At 38.7% G+C, this 21,618-nt stretch overlaps 1 protein-coding gene across 1 annotated transcript in view; it reads right to left on the reverse strand.

Moving 5' to 3' along the window:
- Positions 1 to 744: 744 nt before the first annotated feature.
- The window catches only part of FBN2 (fibrillin 2), a 258,987-nt gene continuing 238,113 nt past the window's right edge, over positions 745 to 21,618 (reverse strand). The window contains exons 56-65 of the mRNA XM_036310847.1: positions 21,357 to 21,482; positions 19,828 to 20,034; positions 18,616 to 18,741; positions 16,916 to 17,038; positions 15,431 to 15,547; positions 14,473 to 14,601; positions 12,536 to 12,655; positions 7,222 to 7,453; positions 4,450 to 4,621; positions 745 to 2,639 (exon numbers count right to left, since the gene is read on the reverse strand). Coding sequence (XP_036166740.1) covers positions 2,265 to 2,639; positions 4,450 to 4,621; positions 7,222 to 7,453; positions 12,536 to 12,655; positions 14,473 to 14,601; positions 15,431 to 15,547; positions 16,916 to 17,038; positions 18,616 to 18,741; positions 19,828 to 20,034; positions 21,357 to 21,482 — 1,727 coding nt within the window. The 3' untranslated portion in view covers positions 745 to 2,264. The remainder of the gene's footprint in view (positions 2,640 to 4,449; positions 4,622 to 7,221; positions 7,454 to 12,535; positions 12,656 to 14,472; positions 14,602 to 15,430; positions 15,548 to 16,915; positions 17,039 to 18,615; positions 18,742 to 19,827; positions 20,035 to 21,356; positions 21,483 to 21,618) is intronic.

The raw sequence follows: 21,618 nt of genomic DNA on the forward strand, positions 1-21,618 counted from the left end.
ATTTTCCTTACTCCATGCAGCTGATTTCTGATTGGCAAAGTACAGCATCAAGATCAGTCATAATCTTTCCTTGTTTTCTTATTCCTTGGATGAAAAATTTAACCACACAAATTCTCAAACCTGATATCGAATTAACTTCCAAGATGTTTCTGTACTCATTTCAACAGTGAGTCAGAAGAGAGTTTGTGTTAAATAACGTGTCATCTCTAGCCACTTCTCCGCTGAGGAAAAGTGGGTGACACTGCAAGAGATAGGAGACTTTGGACGATTTAGGGTGAAGATGCCTTTGGGCCTGCTGTACGCCTACGTACTTTTGCTTAACAACTCCAGTTCAGGAAAACCCAGAAAAAGGCAGACTCTCTGAAAGAATGTTTGACTTCCCCACAGGTGGTTTAGGGTGCTTTAACACAATGGCACTCAAAGCACATGTGAGGATGAAATGGAGAAATTCTGAGGTCTTAGAATTTCTAGGAGGCTTGGACTCTGTTTGGAAGTGAACAGCTAACTGTGGATTGTGTCCTTCTATTTGAATGCGACTTTAAGTGGTACTCGTCGGTTGAACACTGCTGCTAACTTTGTGTCCCAGATTTGACAACCTTCCCTTGTCTTCCTATAAATGGGCCTCACTTGCCTTCTGGTACTTTCTTTTATAAAGGTCCCCATAAAGCCAAGCCCCTGCCACTCCCACAAAAACAACAGGGGTCACAGTCCCATAAAACTCTTCAATCAGAAAACTACCCCAAAATAAGCTTTATTGCAAGAAAAGTGACATATTTGATACATAGACCTACAAAAACAAACAAGACCCAAAACCATAAGTTTTTCCTCACAAACACTTGATTACAAATTTACACTGTTTCTTTTTTTAGTTATTAAAACAAAAGAACCCCAAACTGGATATAACTGGTGACTAATCTTTGGTCAGCACAGGTGTGAGAGGAACAACCCAGAGCCTGCATGAGCTTTGGCCATTTCACATATGAGGTTTGGTCACTGGTCCAGGGACAGGTTCTTGGGTTGAGAAGAACATGGGAGACGTACTCTTATTATAGCACATCTGGTACAATATCTTTTTAAATGACTAAAGCAAACTAAAAATCAATTCATTGTACAAACATCTTTCATACACAATAGGCTATGATAAAATGAGGCATATGGTGTATAACTACAGTATTAATGAAAATTCTAAAAAAAATGGATTTAAAAAAACAACATATATTCCTTGGCTGTACTGCATGATTTGTTTGCACATATGGCAATCCTGAAATAGCTTGAACATAATAAATGCACCATTAATCTAAGACAGCACCAAACACTACAGAACGCCAGGTGTTCCTTTTCAAAGGAACGGCAGTTCTTCAGCTGCCTAAGTACCACAAGTACGCAGCACACCCTGGGTACGAATGAGGTGTTGTGGGGAGCACATGTGCTTCCTTGAGGTTATGAGAAGGAAATACAGTACGGTTTGGCCTGCAACGCTACTGGTCTCACAAGCAGTCAAGGTATTTTGCTACAGTGTTGTGCTTCATCTTCATTGCCTGGTGTGTCTGGTGATGTGAAATATCGTCACAATGAGCTGCTCTGGCTTTGATCTCCTTCGTAAAGGAGCGAATGACACTTCCGTCTTTTAAATTATTGATTACACTGCCCATTCAGCTCTGCGAGGCTTTCTTTAAGATAATCAGATGTGTACCAGTTGGATGACTGGCAGAAAACCAAAGGAAACATCTCTTGAATCTACTGAATTTTTAAAAAGCACCTCTAAAAGAAATAGCTCAAATTTATAAATCTAAAGAAAAACAAAACAAGTGAGTTTCCCTTTTTGTTTACATAGTTTGTTCATTTCTCCATATATTACTGCATTAAAAATAAATAAACATCTATATTTTTTTTAATTAGCAACTATAGCAAAATACCCAAAGTGTTACAGACTGCTAACAGGAAAAAAAAAGCTCACATTATTTTTGTGCATTTAGTGCCATATGCTGATCTCTTGAACATTTACGTTTTGTTCTTTTTTTAATATATTTTAAAGTGAAGTTATATAAAAAATACAGTAACCACGGTTGCCTTTGTACTCAAATCTTTGGCCACACCAGAGTCTAAATTATCCCACCCTGTGAGGGTCAACATTCTGAAGCTGAGACAGGGAGGAAAGAAACAAAAGTTGTCTTTTTTTCCTCCTTAAAATTAGTCATTGATTCTCAAAGGCTTCTGAAGGCTGGCTGTGCAGGGATTTGAGCCTGGAACCAAGTCTGCAAGTGTTAATAGAGTTGAATCTGCAGCCTCATTCTGAGAGCCTCCCCGAGTTCCCCTAGGAGGTAGTCATCCTCATTGCTGTCTTCCAGTTTCTTAAGCTCCTTCTTCTTGTAGAGAGGGATGCTCGTGATTTCCAGTGTGTAAGTGCCAGGCACCGGCTTCCTCTTGGCCGTGTGCAAGTAGCTGAGCCCGTTCCTTTGGTGGATGCGGAAGATGCCATCGTCATTCCCTTGGGAGATGACATAGCGGATGTGGTTGTTGAGGGGCTCGATGGCGGGCATGAGTTCCAGGATGTGCTCCTTAGAGCCAAGGCCGGAGAGGTTGAACTTCATTCTCATGGGGCTGTCCATGTCCACACTCTCCAGGCTGATCTGTTCAACCTGAAGAAAGAGCAGGAAATGATGTGGGAGGAGCAGCTGCAGCACAGGAGAGGACCCGGAGGGGGACTGGCTGCTGGGGCTGCAGCCACAGCAACAACCTGTTGCTCTCCCTTTCTGCACTTTAAGGAGTAGTGCTTGGGGAAGAGGTGACTTTAGCTTCATGTGGGCTGGGAGCAAAGGTCAATTCCATAGTGTGTGTCCTGTAAAGCTCTGGGCCTTAACCAGGTGACGTTACAGGGCTGAGCTTACAGACAACATTCACATTTCAAGTTTTTCTGATGAGTTTGTGGAATACCAGGCTTCTTAATAATAAAGATAATTTAGAAAATAATTGTTTTTTTTTCTTGCTGGGGTCAAAAGAAGTGCAGCTGTTATCCACCAGCAGGGACTGTCCCCAGAGGAATCTGCACTCAGAAGGCTTGGCTTGGTTTGTAAGGCCCACAACGCACAAGCGGAGTGCGGGAGTGTGTTTGCTAAGAGCCCTTGGTGCAGAGAGAGGGGACTGCAGTCCTCAGGGCTCAGATTTGAATCAGTGGGGCAGGGACCAGATAAACCAAGTCTCACTTGATCAGAGGGATGGGAGTTTAAGGATGTTATCTTAGTAAAATAAATAACAAAACAAGAAACAAACAAAAAAAGACAACAACCAATGCTTTGACTGGGCACCTGTTGGCTACAGTGGCCCCGAGTGCCCATCAGTGTTCTGACAGACTCACATCCCAAGTCCCACATTGGGAAGGTTTCACAGAATTTCTGGATTTGATGAAAATCTCAATCATCATATTTACCTCAGTGAGGTGCCTTAGTCTATTTAAGGTAGATGTAACACTGGCCTATTTATTATTATAAAGTAGAATCATAGACCTTTTGGCTAGAAAAATCTTGTTTTATAGATAAAGTTTCTGAGCAAGTTGCCCAGTTCACACAGCCAGTTAGCTGTTTTTGGTGGAGGAATTTCTCAGTAACATTCACTGAAGAGGGTGGTGCTATCCCTGATCTTAGGGAAAATCATCATCATTTCTAGATATTACAAGAGAGATTCACTGAACAGGTGTAATATACATGCCAGGTACCATTCTAAGCACTTCATAGTATCAACTCAATTAATCCTCCCATCCCCCTTCAGCAGTATTTTTATTCCCATTGTATAGGTGAAAAAGTTGAGACAGAGAGAGGTTAGGTAAACATGCCCCATGTAACGTGAGTAACAAGTGGAGGGCCAGGGGACAGTCAAAATCAGGCAGCCTGTGGCCCACCCCTCAGGCGTCTCTGCTAAAGGCCATTTACGACCAAGAAACACCAGCAGCAGGCAATTTAGATATTCAGTTCTTTACAAACTACAAGTTATTTGGAGATGTCATCTTATGGGAGGAGGAGGAACACCTAACTTACAAATGTCACAGAATAGGAGACCAGACCTACTTGGCTTACCTACTGAAAATTAAAATCAGCCTACTTTACTATAAATGCATAAAACAGAACTGGGCACATTTAAAATAATTTTTTGAATCATTTCAAATAAGTATTTCTAGGTGGGCATCTTATTCCCTTTGGCATAAATAAAAAAGAAAAAACATATGACATGTGAATCTTAAAGTCTTTCCCCACCTCCCCGTCCTTGTGTTTTGAGCTAAAAATCAACTTATTTTATTTACTTGTCTCTGCCATGTTGAGTCCATTAATTTAGCCATTAAATTTCAAGCTAATTTTAGCTTTACTGAGCCTGAAACCTACATAAAGGTTTACTGCATCATATACATGACTCCATATGGATAAAATCTGATACAAAACAAAAGTGAGGTTTACTCACAGCAGAGGATTCGGGCTCATGAACACTTCTCTTCTGCCTGCCTTCTTTCTTAGAGTAGCCATTGATTTTGCACTCATAACAGGCTTCCGGGGACAGAGCATTTTCCTCATCCACCTCTGTGTCCATTGGCAGGTACTGCCCTTTGTTAAATCCCATTCCTGAGACACAGTGGCTATTTGCAACAAGAAGCAAGGTGTTGTTAGATTTTATCCTTAACTTTAACTATAGCTTTCCAGTGGTAGAGCAAAGACTTTTCAGAAAAAAACACCAACAAAGCAAAATCTAAGCTCATACAAATAAAAACCTAGTAGTCTCTGTAGCTCTTTTCTTTAACATTTCATACACAAGATTTTCCCTTATTTTGAACAGCAAAATTCTGAGAGTGAGTGTTAAGCTTCCCCCAATTTTTTTCTTTAATATACCTTTTAAACTTAAGCATAGTTGGTATACAAAATTATACTAGTTATATTAGTCTCAGGTGTGCAATATAGTGATTCAGCATTTGTATACCTTATAATGTGATCAACCCACTAATTTTAGTAGTAATCAGTCATCATACAAACTTATCACAATATTATTGACTATATTCCCCTTCACCCTTTTCAGCAATCCCCCCATCTCCCTCCCCTCTGGCAGCCATCCTTTGGTCTCTATTTCTGTGAGTCTGTGTTTGTTGTTTACATTTCACATCTAAATGAAAACATACATTATTTTTCTTTCTCTGTCTGACCTATTTTACTTAACATAATATTCTCTAGGTCCATTCATGTTATCACAAATCACAATATTTTGTTCTTCATAATGTTCCACTTTGTATGTGTACCACATCTTTTTTTATCCATTCACCTATCAATGAACATCCAGGTTGTTTCCATGTCTTGGTTATTGTAAATAGTGATGCAATGAGCACAGGGGTACCTATATCTTTTCAGATTAATGTTTTCATTTCCTTTAGTGGCATCCCCAATTTTTAATCCCAATTAGATGAAGCACTTGAGTGTAGTTAACTGGGGAAAGCAAAAGCAGAGTATGAAGTTCCGAGAGAGTGCTAAGAGAAGTCCTGTTCACAACAAAGCTCTCTGCTGTAATGACTAAGACTTCTCAAGTCCTATTTGAGTTAGTGAAAGAGTCAATGTCTAGAACAGTGATGGCGAACCTTTTGAGCTCGGCATGTCAGCATTTTGAAAAACCCTAGCTTAACTCTGGTGCCGTGCCACATACAGAAATTTTTTGATATTTGCAACCATAGTAAAACAAAGACTTATATTTTTGATATTTATTTTATATACTTAAATGCCATTTAACAAAGAAAAATCAACCAAAACAATGAGTGTCATAGGTTTGCCATCACTGGCCTAGACCATGCCTTTTGTTTCAAGTATTATTATGTAACAACTAGAGGCCCAGTGCATGAAATTTGTGCAGTGGGGGTGGGTCCCTCAGCCTGGCCTGCATCCTCTCCAATCCGGAACCCCTCAGGGGATGTCCGACTGCCTCTCACAATCCGGGACTGCTGGCTCCTAACTGCTCGCCTGCCTGCCTGATCGCCCCAACCACCTCTGCCTGCATGATCGCCCCTAACTGCTCCCTTGCTGGCCTGATTGCCCTTAATCGCCTCTGCCTTGCCCCGCACCCAGGACCCAGGATTCCCTCCTCTGGCTGGTCACAGGCACCCAGGACCAGGGCTTCCCTCCCTCTGTCTGGCCGCAGGCACCCAGGACCCGTGGGCGGGTGGCTTCACCTGGGTCATGGGGCAGGAGGCTTGTCCCTTTCCCAGGCTGCAGGTGCAGGCACAGCCACTGGTGCCTAGGACCGCAGGGCAGGTGGCTTGTCTTTCTCCCAGGCTGCAGCCTGGCTGGTCCCCATTCCTTTCTTGCAAGCTCATTTGTGCTTGGCTGGTCCCCATTCCTCTCTCCCCAATGTTGAGTGTCTGAGCAGTTATCGCATGATGGCGTGAGGGCGTGATGGCATGAGGGCATGACAACCATTTGCATGTTAACTCTTTATTATATAGGATGGTGGACAGATGAGTCCACCCCCCTCAGTGCCTGTCTCATACACTACTCTGAGGAAGAGGACCCTGAGTGACTCCTCAGTTCCCACCTTCCATGCTGTTGAGCACAGGCTGCCTTGATGGAAGGAGGCAGGTGGCCAGCACCCCAGGCCCAGCCCACAGGGCTTGAGAGGTTGCACTTGGGAACGTGTGATGGGCTGGAGGAAACCCAGCCCTGTGGAGCCAGCCTGGCACTGAGCAGTGCCACACCAATGAGGCAGGTCTTCCATGGGCAATAACATAAAGCCTGATGAACCAAGAGAGGGACACACTAGGAACCACTAGGCTGGCACCTGTCAAAATTCATAGAACAATCTAAGAGAAGCCATTTCCACTTGTGCCTCACAACCCAGGTGTCTACAACAACACGTAAGCTGCATTTTAAAATATCTGCTAGTCTCTGGCCTTGAGGGACCTGACTGAATGAATTCAGGCCTTTATGCGGGGCAAGAAAGTGCTGTTTGTTTACAAGTTCAAGTCTTATGCACACCACACGGGAGGTAATCCTGCAACATGGGTATAACCCATATGCCTTCTTAGTGCTTCTCCCTCCTATATCCTAAGTGACCAACGCTTTCGTCTCTTGGGCTTCTAATCACCTTTCACTTCCTTGCAGTGCCAGGCGGCCTGAAAGCCTGAACTCAGGGAGGAAACCTGAGTTGGACCCACCCTGTTGGACCTCCCTTGCTTTCCTGTGTGCGAAAGGATGATGGCCTTACCCTTGTCCCACTCTGTAGTACCCAGGCGGGCAGCCACAGAGGTAACCCCCCTCCGTGTTGGAGCAGCCGTAATTGCATGGGTTCTTGGAGGATGAGCACTCATTCACGTCATGGCAGGCACTGGAGAACTGGTCAAAGGAGAACCCGGAGGGGCAGGCACATTTGTAACTCCCCAGGGTGTTGTAGCAGGAAGCAGAGCCACAGGCATTCGGATTGGAGCATTCATTCTCGTCTATGACAGAAAGTAAGAAAATATTATCTGAGGTGACACGGAGGAGGGCCTGAGTCTGAAAGTACCTATGATTTCACAGGAGAAAGAACTCTACAACAGCATTTAAAAAAACATTTAGTCCAATGGCTGACTTGCAAAGTATGTGAAAATAAAAAAATAAAATGCCCAAATCCAACAAATCCTCCTAAATTATAGCTGTAAAAAACCTTGCCCAACACTTTTTTTTTGTTGCTGTTAATCTTTGCCAGAGGATATTTTTCCACTGATTTTTAGAGAGAGGGAAGAGAAGGGAAGAGACAGAAAGAAACATTGATGTGAGAGAGACACATCAATTGGTTGCCACCTGCACTGGATTGAGCCTGCAACCAAGATATGTGCCCGTAACTGGAATTGAACCTGGGACTCTTCTGTCCGTGGGTGGATGCTCTATCCACTGAGCAAAACCGGCTAGGAAATTACCCAGCACTTTTATATAGTTTGTGCTGTTTATGAATCTGCTGGCAGCCCTTTGGGACAGGTATTTGCAGTTTGCCTACAGAATCACCCTTCTATTCTCTTAACAGCAGGGTAGTTCACCAGCCCACACCTCAGATGAACAGATTCACAGGGACAGCAGATTACTCACTGTGAGGCTGTGGGAGCCAGAAATGAAGAACCACACTAATGGGGGTGAACTCTTCGGGGTGCTGAAAATGCTGTGGTGTTCCTGGTGGCATACTCGTGAGGACATACTAAAAACCATGAACTGTACACTTTAAAAAGATGAATTTTATGGTATGTGAATTATATCTCCGTGTTAAAAAGCCTACATCTGTATCTGTATTTGTGTCCTTTCTCCCAGCAATCCCCAAAGCCTTCATTATATTGTAGATGGAGAAAACATAAAAATCTAAATACCCTAAGTGAAAATACTTGAAATGAACATTATTTAATTGGGTCTATTGAACCAACAATCAACGTTTACCTGCGTGAGGACCCCTTAGGTGCAGACTGTGCCTTCTGAGACTGCATCCAGCCATCAGCTGACACCGACATTCCTGGCTTCATGACTAACATTAATACTTTAAATGCCTGACAGCAGGATAATTATGTTATACCTTCAGTTGCATTTATCATTTTAAATTCAAAGAGTGTACTTTTAAATTTGGAGACTACAACTTAGCTCTTAACTGTCTGGTTGATATATAGCCCCTGGCTGGGCTCCTTCAGAGTTTATTATAATTCACATTTCACCCTGGGCACAAGTCACATCTGTCCTGTGGGAAGTTCTTTCAAATTCTGTGACTCCAATGGAGTACAGTGTGTCTGTTTACTTAATATGTGATAAGTATATGTTTCAGGCCACATGGGGAAATGAGCCTATTTGGAAGAGAGTGTGCGCCTGGAACACAACAGGCAGAGGGAAGGGCAGAGCGGCATGGCTCAGGGAGGTTATGGAAGACACAGATGGCGTCTCAGCGAAGAGGCCTCTCAGACAGGAAATTAAACTCCATTAAGTACGGCACAGAGGTTACTGAGAGGGTAGATGTTATTAGGTACATTTTTGTATCATGATTATAGTTTCAGAATTAAATCAGACCGCCAAATGTATAATTCTTAATCACTGGATATAAAATCTGGTATGATTACCTAATATGTACCAATTCTTAGCCTTCATTTCATGGGAAGGAGATATATAAATAAATTCATAATAACTAAGCTACCTGTGACATAAATATAACTGCCATTTTATTTCTGCCACAAATGCTCCTCTGATTTTATAATTAAATCGGACGTTTATATGCACCATTTCTCTCCCAATGGAGAATGTAAATTAGGTTATAATTTAACAAAATGAACTTTCTATGAATATAGTATTAGACATTGTGTTAAGTAGAAAATGTACCAGGAAAAACTGAATAATTGAATAAATTCCATTTTAACATACCAATGACAAGAAAAAATTTAAATATATAATATTTTTGGAAGCACCATTATATATTTCATGTTTATATGCTATAAATGTACATCATAGTATAATTTTATTAGACTTACGTAATCTGACTTTTAAAATGTGTTCCTGTGTGAGAAATATTTTGAGTTGACTCAAGCCTCACCAAGCTATGTTCAAATTATTTTGAAAGGGCATAGATGCAACTGGAAGTTACTAACACTAAATAACTAAAAGCTTCATATATTAAGACATAATTTTTCTTCATATGCAAATGTTAATAATATTCACTTATTTTCAATTCTGAATAATTATAATGCTTGCAAATATTGGAGAATGTTACCTACATCTGTATAATCAATGCACCAGAATGGGATAAATGTCCTATGGTAACTGGCTGGAAACTTCTCAAATTATTCCTTTGAACTAAAAGCTTTTGTCAGTATTAACACTTACAGAGAAATTTCATTTTTCTTTCTTTCTCTTATAAAGATTTTTAGAGAGAAAGGAAGGGAGAGGGGGAGAGAGAAATATTGATGTGAGAGCAAAACATCCATTAGCTGCCTCCTGCACACCCGCTACTGGGAATCAAGCCTGCAACTCTAGCATGTGCTCTGACCTGAATCGACCAGCAACCTCTGGGTGCACAAAACCATGTCCAACCAACTGAGCTACACCGGCCAGGGCAAGAACTGCCATTTTTCTCAAATTGAAAGTAGTATTAACAGCACTGTAGGTTTTCAATTTAACAGTATTTAAATAATCTGATGCATTAACTAGCAGTTCTGTTCCTTTACCAGGAGATCCCAGATAAATCTATTTGAAAGACTTCATTCTCTATCTCCTCTCAGTCATTGAATGAAGATATTCACACACATAGTGACACATAAAAATGATTTGTGCCTTTTAATTTGCACTTTGTCATAATTCTTGTTGCTTTTATTAGTTCCTGATGGGCTGTATAATGCTATTCTTGTTACGTATTTCTGTTAAAATTCCAACTGTGTTATGTGGATTCAAGGCAAGAAAGTCTGCAGTTTTATTAGAGACCAGCTGGGTTCCTCAACCCTTCACAGAAAAGTCTAGAACCTTTCAAATAAATGTCTGTTGCCTCTTGCTCACTCAGGGACCTGCTGCTTACAGGTGCCCATTTTAGCAGAGCAAGCTCACAAAAGAATACTTGTAGTTGGGGATATCTGCTTATGTGACTTTAGTTTTGAACTCATCTTTGAAAACATTTATCCTTCTGTCCAGAGGGTCCCTCCCAATTAGAAGGCACAGGGGTGTCTGGTTGGACTCCATTGTGAGATGTTCTGGAGTGACTGCCTTGCTGAGGTGCTCAGTCCAGGAGACCCCACAAAGGGGACCTGGGATATACCACACAGTCTTGATTTTAAGTCAGACCAAATTTAGTAAAAGCCTCCGTAGCTATATTTGCACTAGATGTTTACAGACAGAAACTTCAGGAAACTTAAAAACTTGGAAATTGAGTTCATACTCCACACATAATCCTATTTCTATTTATGACTGCCTTAAAAAGAAGAATTCTATATAAGCTGACACATGAAATATTAGAGGATCATTCTTTTGCATTTAGTTTCATAGAATTAACCAAGAAGTCCATTTTATTTGCTAAATAAAGTACTGGACATATGTTATGAACAACACAATATAATAAAATTGTTTTACACTTTTAATAGCTATGTAAAAAAATACCATTCTCTATATTTTGAACAGTGTGCCCCACTTTGCCTCTTTATGAATCAAGATATCAGAGCATAAGGACTTTTGCAACATATTTTGTTTTCTTTTTTTCTGTAAAGAGAAAAAATAAATTACACTTCTGAGATTATTCTGGTTGATAGCCTAACTCTGTGGTTGGCAAACTGCGGCTTGTGAGCCACATGTGGCTCTTTGACCCCTTGAGTGTGGCTCTTCCCAAGCCTTAGGAGTACCCTAATTAAGTTAATAACAATGTACCTACCTATATAGTTTACATTTAAAAGATCTGGCTCTCAAAAGAAATTTCAGTCGTTGTACTGTTGATACATGGCTCTGTTGACTAATGAGTTTGCCGACCACTGGCCTAACTCATCATTTCGACATCCTTTAAAACTGTGTCCTTAAACTCGTGATCAGTAATAGTGTTTGCATTTCCTGCCATGAGGATGTATCCATGGTGTGACCTGGCACACAGCCATGGAATAGTTGTGACTTTCAGAGTTGGTTCTTCTCCTTTGAAATTTATCTTGTGTTTTGTTTTGTTTTTTCTTAATTCACTAAACTGTCATTTGAAATTTCTTGTGAGAAGACCATAAAGGATAAAATCAGATTAATTGAACGAGTAGCCCGAGCACGGTAAACTATCTGAAGTACATGTGGGGTAATTGAAATCACTACAGAGGAACAGGAAGCACCCTGCCATCTCCCTGCAGTACCACTGTCCTCCTTTCTGCTCCGTTATGTTAGCATCTAATGTCACAGGGTATTGGGTGGTGTGTCTATGAAGTGCATTCAAATGGAACCAAGAAGTTAGGTGGGTAAGTTAGCTGGTTACTCAGAGAACGGTGCTCTCTTTGATCAACCTCTCCTTAAAAGGAGAGTTTCCATGACGATCATCAATGCAAGAAATTGAGCACAGTGCCTACTAATTTGATTTTACAAACACTTCTGTCTGGAGTTTTTAATGGTATCTGCTGTAAGTAGGTACTATTTCTACCTTAAAACAATTCAGCTCCTTCATTACATCTATGTGACTGGACAGCTCAGATGGATGATCCTCATTAAGTTGATCTGAATTCCTTTATATTTGTCTGAGGGGGACAAAAAGCCCCTGATCTTGGCAAATGAAAATGATGATTCTTAACACAATCTTCAGAAACTTAAACTTATACCTACCAGAACATTGAAGTTTTTATAAAAGCTCCAGTTGCATTACTGTTCAGGTACTTAAAAACCATGTTCTCATTGTGGGTATTTTCAAATATACACAAGTATAAAGACTAGAATAATGGATCAGTCCTAAGCACTGTTTTATTAAGTTCTAGGATTCAAAGGTTACATAGAAACAGCAACCTTTATTATTTGTTCATTTTACTTAAAGCTACTTTAAGGTCAGAAAAGCAGATGCTATGTAAGAAGTGAGTGCTCACCAACACACTGATTCCACTGGTAATGCTGAATATACCCTTGAGGACAACCACACCTGTAGCCTCCCAGGATGTTCTGGCAGCCATGCTGGCACCTATGGTTTCCATCACATTCATCAACATCTGCAAAAACAAGCCCAGCAAGATCTTCAGGTAAGTTTTTTCTACTATTCTTAGATACACTCCAAACACAGCCTGGGATAGCTATTATCAGGGGAACAAACAAGACACAAAGAAAAGCTGTGATTTTTCCAAGTCACATGGTTATTAGTCAGTGGTGGTACAAAGAATGTTTCTGAGATAAGACTTCATTCTTATACTATCCACCAGACCACACCACATCAATGCTCTAAATAACATTTAATTTCATCAACTCAACCACAGCAACCACAAACGCTGTGCATTTTGGATGGATTAACTTGCAGATGGTCTGATTTATTTGGTAAGTGATATAAATATATTTGCAGTACATTTCTAGTAGATTCAAAAGTGATTGACTCTAACCTTCATTTTCAGGAAGATACCAGCACTAAAGAGATACCTAAAATGTATAATTGTTTTGCCTGCCAGTGTGGCTTAGTGGTTGAGTGTAGATCTATGACCTAGGAGGTCATGGTTCAATTCCCGGCCAGGGCACATGCCTGGGTTGCAGGCTCAATCCCCAGGAGGGGCCATGCAGGAAGCAGCCAATCATGATTCTCTCTCATCATTGATATTTCTATTTCTCTCTCCCTCCCTCTCCCTTCCTCTCTGAAATCAATAAAATTTAAAGAAAGTATAATTGTTTTGCAAGCAGAAATTTTTTATTACCATTCAAGATTAATTAGAGGCAAATTTTAAGTATTTAAGAATGTTATTTTTAGACACGATGTGGTATTATTACACATATGGAATAATTTCTTTGTTCATACGTGCATACTCTTTTGGAATGACAATGAGGCTTTGAAATCTACCCATAAAGAGTGAAATAAAATTGGCATGTTTGATGTGTATGTAACAAATTTATATGGATAATTAATAAATGGTATCTTATGTGGATAGTCACAAGCTGAACTCACACGTGGCAAGCAGCTGTATGTTCAGAATACTTTCAAAGTCTCAATGACTTCAAATGTAAAATATTAAAGTAGAAAAATTTAAAACTAAATTTTTCTTGGTGGCAAATTAGATACATATATAAAAGCCCTATACTACTTATAAAGAGTATCTTAAAAACTTTGAATATATTTCTAGAATTCATAATAATTTATTTCTTTTAAAACTTTTCATTATTGTTGAAAGTATTACAGATGTCCCTCCTTTTTTCCCCCCCCATTAACCCCCTTCATCCCACACCCGCCCCTCTCAGGCCTTCACCACACTATTTTTCGTACCCATGTGCTATGCATATATGCATGTAAGTTCCCCAGTTAATCTCTCCATAATCTTATATTTCTAAGAATAAGTAGAGGGCGACTAAAATAAATAAAACACCAACTGCCATCTGCTAAAATCTATATAATTAGCAGCATACTTTCGATACATTTTTCCAGTTCTCTATGACAATTGGTTCTTTTTCTTACACTTAATTTTATACATTCAGGTATCATAGAACAAAAGTCCTCTCCCTTTTTTTCCTGGTACAGTATACTCACTACTGTAAACCATATTAGGTATAGAATTCTTTTTCAGTTCAATTCTTTTTTAAATCAATAATGAAGTAAACAGTTCAGTTACTTTAGAAGCCAGTTTGTACTCACTAAATTTTGTTTCAGCATATAATTATTCTGCCCTCAGAATAATTATGGAAACTTATGAACAAAAATAAATTGCTGGGTCCTAAATTTTTAAATATATTTTTCTTCTTTTGAGATGATCAACATTTCTCATTTAGTGGCTCGGGAGGAAAAAGAAAACAGCATGCTGTATGTGATTAAGGGTTTTTGAGCAAATAAACTCACCTTCACAGTTGAGTCCAGTGGCATCAAGGGAGAACCCTCGTTGGCATTCGCAGCTGAAGCTCCCAGGGGTGTTCTGACAGATCCCCTTTGCTCCACAAAGGGAAGGCTGAGACCCACACTCATTGTTGTCTAGCAAAGACAAATTATTACATGATTCAAATTTCACTACATAAAGTAAAAAGTGAACTATGAAAGGCTAAGTTTCCCAATGTGAAAAGAGCACTTTAGGGAAATAGATGCCAGTATTCACTGTCATATAAAGGTAAAAGTAGGAAGAAAGAGTGTATTTCGAGAGATGTGAAAGTGGAACATATTTTGAGTTGACTGAGGACAAGGTTTTCAATAATATGACCAAAAGAGCCTTAACATATGTGTCTTCTAACATTAAAAACCCCAACATGTTCATTAGCATGGTCCAAATTACAGTGAACCTTTGATCAGATTTTATCTGAACACATATTTAAAATGCAATATAAAGGCACTGCTTGGAAGATGCCTACTGTGTGTGTGTGCTCAGACTACACAGTATAGGTCTTTTTTCCCTTTGAATATTATCCCTGAGAGAGAAAAAAAATCAATATTATTGGCAACATTTTTATTTAATTTTATTTTTTAAATATATTTTTATTGATTTCAGAGAGGAAGGGAAGGGATAGAGAGATAGAAACATCAATGATAAGAATCATTGATTGGCTGCCTCCTGCACGCCCCCTACTGAGGAGGATTGACCCCACAACCCAGGCATGTGCCCTTGGCCGGAATTGAACCTGGGAACCTTTAGTCCGCAGGCTGACGCTCTATCCACTGAGCAAAACTGGCTAGGGCAAGCAACAGTTGTAGACCACTAATTATGAGGAATTGGTTCTAACTATAAGTACTGAAGACATTACCATTTTAAGTACAAGTTTTATGCATCTATCAAAGTTTGTAAAATTCCCCATTTGTAGTTTTGTCTTACCAATACATGCAGTGTGGTGCTGGGTGAAACCAGGTGGACATTTACAGGTAAAACCTCCCAGAGTGTTGACACAGAGAAACTGGCAATTGTGCTGTTTGGTTTGACATTCATCAAGGTCTGAAATGAGAGAAGCCCATGCAAATCAGAGCAGTGGTGTCTGGATATGCATCCTTTGTTGTGAAGCCACACGAGATGTTTGATCTACTGGGAATATTCTGCCAAAGTTTTTGCTGGAATTTTTATAGGCTTCAATATGCATATGACAAGCAGTTCTTTTTTTTTCCTTTTTTGACAAGCAGTTTCTTTTCACATACGTAAGCAGCATAAAGATTATGGGCTACTGTGATAGACTGATGAAGGTGATACATCAAACTAAGTTTTCTTAAAATAAGAAACTGAATGAAGGAATCACTGTGGTTTCCATGAATTGTTCTCAAAGTTATTATTCAAAGATTATAATTCTTGTATTGAATGTACAGTTTAGTACATGGCTGGTCACTTATTCCTATTAAGGGAGAGGGTTAAATAAAAATAAAACAGAATTTGGAAACTGATGTAGGTCTTAACGCAAACATTGAGTCAGGGTCTCGGGTTCCAAATGAAGTCACCATCATAAACACCAGAGGAAGCAAAAACACAGCATCTGTGACTCTAGTCATACCCGGAAGTAATAGCTGGACTGGACTGACAGAAAACTCAAAATGTGATTTTGGTTAGATTGGAACTTAAGATAGAAAAATATATTTAAATACATTTACAAAGCAATGTAAGATATAAACAAGATTAATTCATTATTTTAAAGTTTAAAAACACACGTTTTAGTTGTACTCATTATAAATGTGCAAAATTAAACTGACTCATAATGGTTCACTAAATAGGTACAAGAGAACAGTACTGCTTGCTATTTCTTTATTTATTGGAAATAAAACCTCATTTTCTTGAGCATAATCTGTATTTCAAAAATTTAATTAGACAGGAATTTCCTTAGTCTAATAATTTCATACTGATGAGATTAATATAAAATTCAATATATGAGTATAGTATTGGAGCTATTTTAATTATCTAATTTAGTTTGATAATTACTTTTAATACTAACAAAGCAAAAAAATTTAAATTTAACAATTCATTTTTAGACTATGGCAGTAATAAAGATAGTTTGTAGAAATGAAATCTTAGATAACAAAAAAATATCTCATTTTAGTTATTTGTCTTAATCTCTTCCCTCACCAAAATTAATTTGTTTTAATTTTATTTGTTTTTTAATGTGTGTGGGTTACTCTAGGAAGCAAGCCACTGCAACATGGGTTTTAATTTTGCCTGCCTCCTACCACGTGTCCTTTATTAGAATTTTCTATGAGTAATAAAATGGTCACTAAGAAAATGAGATTGAAGGAGGTGCATGTGGCATAATCCCCAATTAGCTAAATTTGAATCTGAAAGAAGAGACATAGACAAGGGTCATAAATGCCAGAAGCTCTTCCCCACCTTTGCATGTTTTCCCATCCTCCTGCAGGACATATCCCCTCGGACACGAGCACTGGTAGCTCCCCTCGCTGTTCTTGCAGATGAAATTGCATGGTTTCGGGGACTGGGAACATTCGTCAAGATCTAAATCAAAGTGATGTGAAGATTAGATTCTTGGTAAAAGAAACAACTAGCTTCTTCCCTCCCTCTTTCTTCTTACTTCATTCATTTAGCTTTTTCTCTTCAACTTAAAATGGAAAACAGCCAGGGAGAAATGATGCACAGAACAATTTTCCCTCAAGTAATGCACTGGTTTACTTTGTAGATCAATCTATGGATCTTGGACAAATATAATATCTTGACAGTTGACCAAGGTTAAAACACCCACTCAATTCTTTAGATTAATGTACTTTGGTTTACAATTTGAGAGCCATAAACTTAAAAGCAAGAGTTTAAAAACATTTTTTGACATGTAGATGTAGCAGAATTTCTCTTAAACTCTCCAGGCTGACACTCCCTGAAGTAGCTTGTGGGGTCATGGACTGTGCTGGAAATCTTCCACTTGCCTGCCAGGTCCAGTCCTCTCCCTAGTCCATGCTGCTCATGGGCCCAGGAGCCTGCTCTCTTGCTCTCTGTCTTCTGGCTGGTCCTTGTCTCCTCAACTCTTTCCCCGCAAGGTGGGCTCAGGCTGACTGAGTCATGGGATCAGAGTCATAGCTCCTCTCAAGGCATCCCTCTGTGTATAACTTTCTCCTTTCAGGTCCCAGCAGCCTCTCCCTCCCTCCTTTTGGTCCAGGAGTAGTATGGCCCTAGTACACAGCACCCTCCCCATGGTTCTGCAGACACTGTCCACACCACTATAGACGGTTCCTTTGTTAAGCCCTCCTTAAACTGTCCTCATTCGACTATGCCACCTTTCTGCTAGGACTCCGATTGATAGCAAACAATATACATTTCCTCCATAAAACATATTGATTGATACCCACAGAATGCTGAAAGCTCATGGTTAAGAGCCTATTCTCCATTACTTTCATGCCCAACCAAGTGAGACAAATGCTTACTATGAGTCAGTTTGTTTTTTCTTAACTTTTTCATGCCAGGTGTGCTTTATTAATGAAATAGGCAATTTAGAGAATATCATGTTAAGTTGATGAATCATAAAGGAGAAAATATTTTTTTTCTTCAATGAAAACAAAGTTGAATATTTTGGGAAGACTCAATAAAGGCAAATCACCTTTGTCCCCAAACTGTGATAGAATCACGTGGGTGAGACAATAAAAATATTAAATTAGAAAAAGAGATTGTAAAAATGTAGGTTTCTGTACTGAAACTGTTTTGCTACTGGACATTTATATTATGCAAAAACCAGCAATGAGAAACAAGCACAAAGCATTCCCTCTTTATATACGAACACACACATCCACAACCAAAATCCCCTTTCTCTCATCAAAACAATGACAAATGTCATTTATACATCTTAAATTAAAATATAAAGTGTTGGAAGTTCATTTTTTATAATTGAACAGTTCTGTGTCCCAAATGATTGGACAAGGCCTCAGACAACTACGATGATACCAAGAGCCACATTACTGAAAGGAGTGGCATCATTTTAATAACATGTACATTGCAGAGCTCCCTAATAAAGATACTCTACTGACAGTAAGTGACTTGCAGGAAACAGTAGCTGACAAGCTCCCAGACACAGAGATGTCCTGCCTTACCTACACACGAAGTTCCGCTGATGTCTGTGGTGTAGCCCACCTTGCAGAAGCACCGGAAGGAGCCCATGGTGTTGATGCACTGACCATTGGTGCACAGGTTCGGCATAACCTTACATTCATCAATATCTGTGGCCAAGACAAAACCGAAACCAAAACCAAGGAGAAGTCAATATATATTTGAGGTTAAAACTGGTTAGAAACCAAGAAATTTAAGGAATCGACACGAGATAACTAACAACCAACATTCATGGTGCCTTTTCATCATTCAGACGAAGGCAACATGGAAGGGACATAAAAATAATCTGCAGTGATGGGAAGAGATAAACAAACGAAGACTGTGTTGAAAGCCCTGTTTAAGTTTACCCGTTTTGCAACCTAAGTATGAATTATTTTGGGGAGAATCTAGAAAACTTTCTTTGTGAAGTTCCACTAATTTGGAATTTCTGATAATTTCCCATGGATTGGCCTCAAATCTGCACTAGCCTTAGACTCGAAAGAAAGGGATTTATTAGCAAATAATCAGACATAGGGTTGGGAATCTGTATAGGGATAGAGGAAAATGGTATTTTTCAGGAAATTAGTTGGTTGTACAAAAGAAATGGAAACCACTAATCAATTATGAGAGTTGCTGTTTTGTAAACATGTTAAAACAGACTAAATTTTGGTGCACACTCAAATAAATAAATAACATTTATTTGAGTCAGTATAGTTTGGGGGTTACAAGCATGGCCTTTGGGGGGCAGACAGATATGTTCCATTCCTGGGTCCATCCCTTAAAAAGGGTGTGATCTTGGGAAAATTACTTGTTATCTTAGCTTGTGTTTTGTTTCCTCATCTGTTAAAATGGGAATAATAAATTTTACCTCTTAGATTTGATACAAAGTCTCAAAAGTATTAGCAAAAAGCATATACAAACACATACATAAAAATATTTTAGCGATTATTATTGTACTAGAGGCCCAATGCACAAAATTCATGCAAGAGTAGACCTTCCTTCTCCCAGCTGCCGGCACCAGCTTCCCTCTGGCACCCGGGACTGGCCTTCCCTCGCAGCCCTGGCTTCATCTGAAAGGTTGTCTGGTCCAATTAGCATACTATGCTTTTATTATTATAGATTATTTTTATTATTATTTTTCCACTTTTCCTTCAAACTAATCCTAATGAATGAAGTTCACTGTTGGATAATATGCACCAATTTCCTCAACTCCTTACCTCTTCCATCAGTGGTGTATCCCGGGCCATGAGGACATATCTTTTTGTACTGGGCAGTTCCAGGAAGTGGGCAAAGCTCACACTGGTGACCCCAGCCTCGCCCCCCATCGCAGCAGCATTCTGACTTGGTGACGAGGTTGCGGCTGCTGGATGCCATCTGACACATCGTTTGTAATACCTCTGCAAAGCAGAGTCCCTGTCGATTGTCTGAAATGACAGCGCAGTCAATAGGAATCAATGTCATGGAACTGACACTTCATTATCTTGAACTTCAAATTAAACAGGACAATCAATACTTTCATTCTTAGCTATAACTTAACAAGGTAAATATTCTTTGATATGAACAGTCACACTAAGATGGTTTAACAATCATAACATTTTGTTGGGAGTTAAGTTCATAAAGTGTTCTATCACTATAGACAGTTTGTTAAATTTGGACAAAAAGTGACACTATATTTTAGAAAAATTATTTTTCTTTAATCCATCAGCAACTAAGTGATAGTAAACTACCATTTCTGTAGAATCCAAATAAAAATCAAATTATTTTCCTTTAAATAAGCAAACAAGTATCAGAAGTTGTTTTTGAAAAGAAAATTCTAGACTATGTTATAAATTTGGTAATATTCAATTTAATCTCTTTTAATTTCTACATCTAAAAGATGGTTCAAACATTTAGACCAAGTAGATTTTTTTAGAACAAGGATAGGGATCTCCCTGATGTAGAGAGGCAAGAAATCATTAATATGGTTTTTATGAACCATCCTAGTGAAACTGTTAATATAAAAAGAAAAGACCACTTTTTATATCTGAAAAGGCTGATGGTTAGTAAAGGTCTAGACTGAACAAACTATATATTTTCTTGACTAATAATTTCCTAGGATTTAAAACAGATGACATCATTTTGAGAAAAATCTGATGTAGTTGAAACATGCTGTTTTTACACCAAATCAAATGATGAGTAATCTTATTTCTCTTGGTTTGCCTTACGTTTTACTATTCCATACTTTTATACCTGCTCATAATGTACTAAAATGGCTTATAATATATGCATTATAATACAACACAATGTTTGAGATTTATATTTTCCATAAGAAAATATTTTCTAAAACATTTTTCTGTACCATAAAATAAAATTTAACCTTTATTGCATTTTTAAAATATGGCCTTTACTTTAATATCATTAATTCAGCAGAGCTTACCACACATTAAAAATATTTTCTTTTGGAATTAAATCATCATCCCCTGATGTAAGTTTTACTAAAGTCACATTTTCCATAGACTTTAATTAATACTAATCTTGGGAAGACTATTTAAAATATTATTTATATGACACACAGATGTGCAAGTAATGCGCATACTGACAAATACGTCATTTTAATAGGTGTGTATCTTCAGGAAGAGGTATGTGGATTACTAAGATTGAGAGATTTGTTTAGTAGACAAGAATATATATGTAGAGCTTTTCTGTGATGACATCATAAAACAGATGTTTTATTTACTAAGTAAAATACACGCATGTATCAACTTACCAAGGCATTCAGTGCCTGAGGAACTTGATTGAAATCCTTCATTACACTCGCACCTGTAGCTCCCAATAGTGTTAACGCAACGCCCATTTTCACAGATTCCTGGCTTGGTCCTGCATTCATTTTCATCTTTAGAAAAATAAATAATGTGAATAATGAATAGATTATAAAATTATAATTTAAAATTACCTTATAATGGATTATATCTTGTTTAAAACATCTTCACTAAAGTACTAATATGATGAGATAAAAACTAGTCATGTGT

Source organism: Myotis myotis, unplaced genomic scaffold (genome assembly GCF_014108235.1).
Source record: "Myotis myotis isolate mMyoMyo1 unplaced genomic scaffold, mMyoMyo1.p scaffold_m19_p_5, whole genome shotgun sequence".
Taxonomy (NCBI): Eukaryota; Metazoa; Chordata; class Mammalia; order Chiroptera; family Vespertilionidae; genus Myotis; species Myotis myotis.